This window comes from Mus caroli, chromosome 1 (genome assembly GCF_900094665.2).
Source record: "Mus caroli chromosome 1, CAROLI_EIJ_v1.1, whole genome shotgun sequence".
In the NCBI taxonomy this organism is placed as follows: domain Eukaryota; kingdom Metazoa; phylum Chordata; class Mammalia; order Rodentia; family Muridae; genus Mus; species Mus caroli.
The window spans coordinates 90,415,900-90,424,996 of record NC_034570.1 but is presented as its reverse complement, the minus strand read 5'-3'; the positions used below and the strand labels follow the sequence as shown (position 1 = coordinate 90,424,996).

The window sequence follows — 9,097 nt, the reverse complement described above, 5'->3', positions numbered from 1 at the left end:
GATTCTCGATCTTACAGCGCAAGCCTTTGCTGTTCTATTCAGGAATTTTTCCCCTGTACCCGTATCTTCGAGGCTTTTCCCTACTTTCTCCTCTATAAGTGTCCTTAGTTTTGATTAGCCCTCCCCATCAATGTTTGCCCTCCTTCTATCTCCTCAGCCCTATCCCCTCTTAAACAGCCACCTTTTTACGCAAGGGTGTCAAAGAAGATGCATCAAAGCCTCTTTAATAAATGGTGTTGGGAAATCTGGATGCTAATATGTAAAATCATACTAGACTCATTTTCTTATTCAAATCAATTGAAAGTGGATCAGCATGAGAAATTCTGAAAATGGCAAAGGAAAGCTTAAGGGAAACACTCCAGTGTTTAGATATAGGCCACAGCATTCTGCAAAGGTCTCCAGCAGCTAGAGAAGAAATAGCAGTCACTGATGATTGGGGTTATGTTAAACAGCATCTGCAAAGCAAAATAAAATAAAATAAAATCTGCAGAGTAGAAAAGAATGAACAATAGGAGAAAATTGTCCCAGCCAATTTCTTCTGTTTATATCCTGACCCTTCTAACATGCTCATCAGACCTATTTCCCAAATTTAGATCTTAATATGTCTAAGAGAAATGGCTACCGTCTCAAGATCCCATCTATCCAGGAGCAGCCCAGAGATGGGGAGAGAAAGAGAAAGGAAGAGAGCAATTTACTGATCAAGGTCTTTTATAACGATTTGGGAGATAGTGAGACAGCCATCTAGTGGTCTCTGGAGCTGTATTTTCACAGTTCAGTGAGGCCAGTGTGCAACCAAGCTTATTATGTTGCTTTAACATTTTGCTTTCCTAACCGGAAGATGATTTTAAATGACTAGTTCAACAGAACGGCAGCATTCTGCATTTGGTATCTTAGGACAGATTTTAGACTCTGGTGAGGCTGAAGGTCTGTGCAAAGTACTCAGTCTCTTCCTCCTGTTGTCATTGATTCTGATTTGAAATTATGTGTTCTATCTGTTCTTGAAATAACATTGTATTTTATTTCCTATGTGAAGTGTCCGATTGCAGGAGCACAATGAACTGTTTATACTTTGTGAGACCAAAGACTTTAGCTGAAACAGATTAACTTCTTCTGGAAGGCAGAGAGGGTCCGTGACCTAACCAGTTTGGTTGAGTCATTGTTCGCTTTGTTTCCTTTAAAGAGATTGCCCCATTGTTTAGTAACTGTTTTCTGGTTGAAAATTTCACCTGGGATAGGTTGATTTCATGGGTAAGAATTGCAAACCTACTTTGAATTGTTGAGCCAAGATTATTTGTAACTATATCAAATGTGTTTGCCTAAGTTTGGAAAGACTTTGTATCCCCTTGCACAAATGTCTTAAAAATACATTCTTCAGTGGCTTGCATCATAGCTAAACCATTAATGACTCTTTATCTTCTCCAGGCCATGAAGAGGGTTTATAAATGTTAGCAGTGATGCTGGAGACATAATTGAACATAACTAATCAGAATCTAGAATCAGGGTTTCCCGGTAGCCAAACTGTAGAGTAAGTTAACAGGAAGACCTGGAGTTGCCAGGGATCTACATGGGTTATTTTCTGTTCTGAGCAGACATCATGGGTTTGACCACATAAATGGTGATAACTAAAGCATTGTGTGAGCTTTCATTAGATATTGTATCTAACCACTGTTTATACATGGTTTGCTTTCATAAAATCAAAGTGTGTTCTTTAATATAGTCATAGAAAACATTCAGTGCTGACTCAACTAGTGATTCTCAACGTTACTTTTCTTTTATGAACTTTGTTTCTTGCTGTTTTAAAAGGGGTTATTATATCAAAAACAATTCTTCTTGAGGTTCTTCACTTCTTGCTTGAGATGAACAATTGGAACTAATTGGAACTACTTATGTTACTACTAGGGAAACTATAAGACCGACTTCCCAACACACACACACACAAACATATACATATATATATATATATATATATATATATATATATATACACACATATATATATATGTCTGATAGAGTGATTATGTTTCACATATATTATTGAAAAATATTTGATATCCTGTGGCTTATGAATTAATAGATTTTTAACAAATTTAAATCATTTGGTTGCGGTGATAGCTTTCTCTAGTGCATCTGTGGCTATCTTATTGATGGATTCCTAAATTCTTAATTTCCTTATCCATTCATTTAATCTGTGAAAGCCAATGTTTAAAATATGCCATGTAATCACAAGTGAATTATTTTGTTTTATTTCTATGAATCTGCCAATGGTCACAGTGTGGGAAATTGCAGGGAGAAGATGGTATATAAATGAAATGTAAAAATATGCTTCCAGTGTTGAACCCCCTCTCCCCTTCTCTCTGTCCCTTCCTCTGTCCCTCACATCCCTCCGTCCCTCCTATACATGAAAGTGTGAGAACAACCTTGCTTCTCACTCACTGTCACAATCAAGACTCGATATTTCTAAGGCACCAGGCTTTGTAAATGTTATGGTTTTATAAACACTATGCATCTTTATTTCTTCCTCCCTCCCCCCCCCCACAGGTGATTTCTATTCACTACTTTCCAAGCTGCTAGGAGAAAGGGAAGATGTTGTTCATGTGCACAAATATAATCCTACAGAAAAGACAGAATCTGGGTCAGACCTGGTAGCTGAGATTGCAAACGTAGTCCAGAAAAAGGACCTTGGTCGGTCTGACGCCAGAGAGGGAGCCGAGCATGAGGAAGGGGGTAATGCTATCCTGGTCAGAGACAGGATCCACAAATTCCACAGGCTAGAGTCAACCTTGAGGCCAGCTGAGAGCAGAGCTCTATCCTTCCAGCAGCCTGGTGAAGGTCCCTGGGAACCAGAACCCTCAGGAGGTGCGTTCAGGGGTTTTTTTATGCAATAAAGTGTGAAACACTGCGATCCACATTAGCAAAATCTGAAGGGAATAAAAACTAATAGGTATCAAAACGAACCAATAGAAAAGACTTATTGGAACACTTAGATTTGAGTTATCCCATACCACGTTTTGTTTTGAAAAGTTTTTTTTCTTTTATTTTTGTGTTGGTCCAGTACTATATAAAGTCAACATTTATTTAGTGAGTCAATTCAAAGTAGGACCACACTTGAGTCATTTCAGAAAGAATGATATGTGAAATTCAGAGTAATAAATCAACATTTTTCCTTTGGCTCAATGGGAAGAAATTGAAATTCCCAAAGGTCACCTATAAATACCAGTGTAGATAGTGCATACACTGTCTTCTCCAGTAATTAATGTCCTTCCAACGGAATCAAATACTCTTAACATTTATACCCAAAATAAAACCATTTTTGTGACTGATTCCTTAAGTTCCTTTATCAGACGTTGTCTTGATTGAAACTTGAGTATACATTTCTGAAGGGAATCTCCAGTAAGTCAATAATTATCAGATTTATCTTTATTTCTAGCCAGAATTGGCTTCCATAATTAGAGAACAATACCTTATTCCCTTCAGGTTTCTGTACCAGCATGCGATAGCTGCCTCATCTTTGTCTTTAATGGTGCTGTGGCCTCTGTGATATTGACTGTCTTTTGTGTGACTTGCTAATGTGGAGAGCCGAATAAGACAGCATGTGGAGAGCGTCTCTAAAACAGGAACATATATATGCGTGCATGGCAGATGTCCACGCGTGGGCTTGGACGGCACGGGCTGCCAGCTTGATGTTTTCAAATTCAGCTTTGCAGGAAGCCATGAATTATTCAACACCCAGCTGATTTTTATTTATAATTGAAAAAAAGAATTAGCATGCAGCGCCTTTGCTCACATGGAAGTTTCAAGTATTGTCCATGGGGACTGGCCTAATGGTCTGTATGAGGTGTTAAGTGGAGCCTTCACTTTTAACTCCTCATATTTTAACAGGCTCAAACTGGTTCCAATTTTGTCCAATAAAACTGTTTCTCAAGAGGTGATCCTGGGACTCTTCTTGCTTGCAAATTACCTAAAGTGTTGAAGAAAAACCTAACTTCTGCTTCCTGTCAAAGAACAAGTGAACTGGTATCTGGGGGTACAGTGACAGTTGTGCAGTTTCGTGTGTCTCTACCCATCTTGTAACACATGACGGTTCTGTGTGAGCCTCTGTGTTAAGAATATAGATATGAAAAAGGCCAAAGGTCTCCTGCCAAGTGCAAGTCTGTTCACACACAACACAGTAGAACTGTAGCATTCGATAGTCTATCACTTAGCTTTTCATTCCTGATTTTAAGACACCCTGGACACTTTTTATCATCATGTGTGGTAATGGACAAACCAGCATTCAGGTGCTGGAAAAATGTTTCCGTGGTTAAAAGCAAATATTACTCTTGCAAAGGACCTGGGCTGGATTCTGAGCACACACATGATAGCTTACAGTTACCTGTAACTCCAGGGTCAGGTGATCCTATCCCCTCTTCTGGTCTCTGCAGGTACCAGGCACACATTCAGTGTCTATAAATACACACAGGCCATCATGTATACATATTTTAAAAGAACAGTGTGTATTTCTGAAGTCTTACTTTTTCTAAGAATGACATCTTCAAAGGTAGAAAATATCTTTTTTCCCCCTGCATCATTTGTTATTCCCAGAACTAGTTGTGAGGCAGAGCTCAGAAGAAATTTCCTCTGAAGATCTCACGGGGGAAGTTTTTCTTCCTCTCATAAATGTGGGTAAATGTCACTACATTTAACGAGTCGTTGACTGTTAGGCAGCACAGATCCCAACTGGTGAAAGAACTCTATGTGCATTTTCTTTCTGAATTGACTTGGTTTTATGTTATTTCACCATTCTAACTCCAAAATTGTTAAAACAGAGTACAAAATAGTAAAATTCAGACTTGTTGAGGCTAGTTGTAAACACCCTTTTCCTAGTCCTCTCCCATTTGCTATTATAGGATGCACCAGGCAATAACAAATAAAGGTTGTTCAGGTGCCATTTCATTGTATCAGGCAGAGGAAGCTGGAATCTGCAGCAGGCTTCCGTATTCCAAAAAGAAAGTAGGAAATTTTGCATATATAGCAACCTTATAACATTAGTACTATTCTAACTTATGCGCCCATCTCTGAGATGGGCAAGTGGGATAAACAGGACAGATAGCTGCTATAGTTTCTCTCCTGCCCTTTCTTTACTCCACGCAAAGCTGAGAGTGGCCCTAATGGTCTTAGAGGAATTAGCTGTCTTCTTTATGTGCCTAATTTGCTAGATGGGACTTTATTAGCTGCAAAGAAAAGAGTTACTTTTTATATGGCACTGGTGAAGCAAAGATGCAAGGCTATTTGGTCACTTAACATTATAGCACGGAGTCATTTCAGATATCTTTAAGGCATGTTAATTGTCAGAAGAAACTGAAGCCAAGAGAAGTTAACCTATTGAACGAGGTCCCGCAGTCTAGCTTTAAAAACTCGACTGTTATGATTTCCAACATGCACTGTCTAGTGCCTTAATTTCAATCAATTCCAGCTTGGTTAAAGTTGCTTGCTTTGTTCATTGGAACTGTGGCCCCTTGCTGCTCAGAGACTGAAGGTGTCTTGTCTCCTCACAACCCTGTCCGATGTCTCTAGTTTTTGCCTTCTGTACAACCTGTAACCGTGAGGTGGTCAGCAACGGAAATCTATGTCTCCCATGCTTTCTATTCTGTTGGAACTGTGATGTGGGGACAGATCCCACCCAACTGACTTGATGGTTCTAAAGAGCATGAGTAGCAGACCAGCTCAACACTTTGTTATATGGTGTTAGGATGTCCTCTGGTTGGCCCAGGGATTTAAGAGTTTCTAAACAATACCATTTATGGATGTTTAACTTTGTCAGGATTGAACTTGGTTCTGCATCCTGGTGTCTGCCTTCATGCTGGATTCACTATTTCATTGGGGGTCATATGTCAGTGATCCTAGCCTTCTTCAGAACAGGATTTCTGTGCTGTGTGATGTCTGTGTCTGGAATACACACTCACTATAACTTACCACTTACCATTTGCCCCAAGTAAGATTCTTTTTTAATTTTTTTTTACTTTATTTTATTTATATAAGTACACCAATAGCTGTCTTCAGACAGACCAGAAGAGGGCATGGGATCCCATTACAGATGGTTGTGAGCCACCATATGGTTGCTGGGAATTGAACTCAGGATCTCTGGAAGAGCAATCACTGCTCTTAACCACTGAGCCATCTTTCCAGCCCCCAAGTAAGATTTGAAAGCTCCCTAACAAGGGCTGTATGATGGATCAGACTCAGCTATTGAAGCTGCCTGCCTGCCTGCCTTTAAAAGCTCCAGCCATTCCATTTAATACCTTGACTTTTTTTTCTTTGAATTCTCTAAGCTTTAGTGTTCTCATCTGTAGAATGAGGATTAAAATCTTTGTAGGGCTGACATGAGAGTCAGATGAGATTACACATGGAAAAAGTTGCACATCAAAAATGAGGAAAGGGGATAACATTTGAAATGTAAATAAAGAGAATATCTAATAAAAGAGAAAATAGTGAATAGATGTGACGACACATTATTAGTGATCATCACTGTCAAATCATCAATATATTAGATTTAAAACCCCCAAAATTAAGTGAGAAAAGAATGAATATTGTTTTATCATAACTTCTGAATATTCTCTTTCTTAGTGAGAATCATTGAACATTTTTATTTCTTGAGAATTTCATACATGAGTACAATGCATTGTGATCATATCTGAAACCCCTGCAACTTTTCATGTGCCCCCCATTCTTCCCAAATGCATGCCCTCCTCCTCTTCTATAGTGTGTGTGTTATGTGTGTGTGTGTCTGGGCGACCTAGTAATTTAAATTATTGTTGCCCATATGCGCATGGATGGCCAATGGAGCAGAAGCAACTATCCCAGGACCCTTGTCCCTGGAGTAAACTGACTCAGCTTCCCTCAGGAGCTATCAAGGGCCTTTAGCTCCTCAACTAGAAATGGGACCTCCCAAGCCCTCCCCTGATCATTCTGGAATGTTGATTGCTGCGTCTTGTGTGTCTGTAATGTAAGCATCCATAGCTTTTATGAGGTCACAGGTTCAAAGGGCCATTCATGTCTAGAAAATGTGATTTTTTGTAACAGTCCCCTGGGTATTTTTTTAAGGAAGTTTATAAAATAGTAGGTTTCCCTAGTGGCCTTCTCAAACGGTCTTAGCATTACTTCTGCTCCTCCGTGCTCCCTCTGCTTTACCCACCTACACCTTTCTCTATGTAAGTCCCCCCCATACCCACCTCTACCATTTTTCCCTTTCTCCCTTAATAGCACTTCCGTTCCCCTCTCTGCAGTTCATTCTCTCCCCCCTTCCACCATTATCCCTTTTTAATTTCCACATTTCCATATTAGTCTGAGGTATGCATTCCAGCCTGAAGATTCAGGGCTAAGGATCGGTAACTAGGAGAAAGCATACATTTGTCTTTGTTGGTCTAAGTTGCCTCATGTGGCCTATTTTTTTGAACTTTTAGATAGGAGCAGCTTTTTACACATTAGTGAATTATGAGTGTTTGGTAGTATCTTATAGTGAATTTGTAGATCCTCAAATCTTTGACCAATTTTGTTGAGCTACATTGATGTTTTATGAGCTACATGAATCACAGGATGAACATATTGGGCTCAGTGACAGAGACAAGTTTTACACATTGGGACTTAATGTTGCTTGGTTTCTGTCATTATTGTTTAATATCTGTACTAAGATAGAGGAGAAATACAATCTTAAGCTGTCTTCTGGAAAGTTGGCTTGTTAAACAACCAATGAAAATTTGCAGTTTGTTCTACCCAGCTTTCACTGGCACAGTTTATCACACTAATATGTATTAGCATATGAAAAACTGGTCCAGCCATCAAAACCCTATGTATATTACAAAATAATGCTGCATTTGATTGACATTTTTGATTCAATAGAAGAATCCAGAAGTCTTTATTCTTATGATTCATTGATTTGTTATTGTTGTTGATTGATAAAATCAACTTTCACTTAATCTTTGAGAGCATCCTTAATACAAATTCGTTCATATGCTTGTCTATGGTAAAGTTTTATAGAATTCCTAGGTTAAAACAAAGCATTTGGCTGGCTGAGTTTTCACCTTTGGAGTAGAGGAGATGATAACCACAGACAACAATTTAGTGCTTACTTTGAACAAGGCTCAGCATCATAGATGTGTGAATTCATTTGATCCTCACAGCCACTGAGTTATAGTCACTTCTTTGAGAGGCACAAACTAGGGCATGTGAAGGTTAAGTTACATCCTCAGGGCACCAACACTCCGAACCCAAGAATCAAAGTCATTTAGACCTGCTCCCAAGTCTTGCTTTGTAAGAGGTTTGTCAGTCTGTACCCCTCAAGAATATAATCATATCAGCCTACAGTTAAAATAATCATAGTGTAGACGACTCTTCTCATATGTTCACTGTCTACTTAAACAGTTTGGCCACAATGAAAACCCTACTTGCTTGCTCTTTCTGAAGAGACTGCTAAGAGTTGACAGTCTCTGGGCATATACCTGAGTATATGGGCTGCTAATGAAACTAGACTCTGCATGTTATTAAGCAAAAAAGAAAGAAGGGGAAGAATGAAGTTGGGATGGGGTGGGGAGTATTTTCTGGAGAAGTTAAAGGGAAGTGTTAGGGTAAATAGGATCAAAATGCACTGCATACATTATGAAATTCTCTCAGACTTAATACAATATACAAAAAGTATATTATATAAAAAGTATATAAAAAGACTAATTCAGTCTCAACTTGATCCAACTGGCTTACATCTTTCTAGTTAGGAACATTATTCCATGAGAGTACCTCTTAAACTGTACTTCAAAATGAAGTATGTTTACAAACAGTGTGATAATAGAATGATTTTAGCAGACTTGTCTTTGCTCATATATATGTATATGTATGCGTATATGTATACATACATAATTCTTAGAAATCCTTCTACAGCCGGGCATGGTGGCTCACACCTTTAATCCCAGCACTTGGGAGGCAGAGGCAGGTGTATCTCTGAGGTCGAGGTCAGCCTGGTCTACAGAGTGAGTTCTAGGACAGCCAGGGCTATACAGAGAAACCCTGTCTCAAAAAACAAAAAAAGAAAACAGAAACAAAAACAAAACAAAAAAAAAATCCTTCTACA

General features: G+C 38.9%; 1 protein-coding gene across 13 annotated transcripts in view; it reads left to right on the top strand.

Annotated features, from left to right (window-relative positions):
- Positions 1–9,097, top strand: part of Pam (peptidylglycine alpha-amidating monooxygenase) — a 265,774-nt gene that overhangs the window by 219,675 nt on the left and 37,002 nt on the right. For 8 of the 13 annotated variants that reach the window (XM_021177118.2, XM_029480198.1, XM_029480182.1 and 5 more), the window contains one exon: positions 2,539–2,856. The exons of the other annotated variants lie outside the window; for them this stretch is intronic. In XM_021177118.2, the coding sequence (XP_021032777.1) occupies positions 2,539–2,856 (318 nt within the window). The remainder of the gene's footprint in view (positions 1–2,538; positions 2,857–9,097) is intronic. 13 annotated transcript variants of the gene reach the window in all.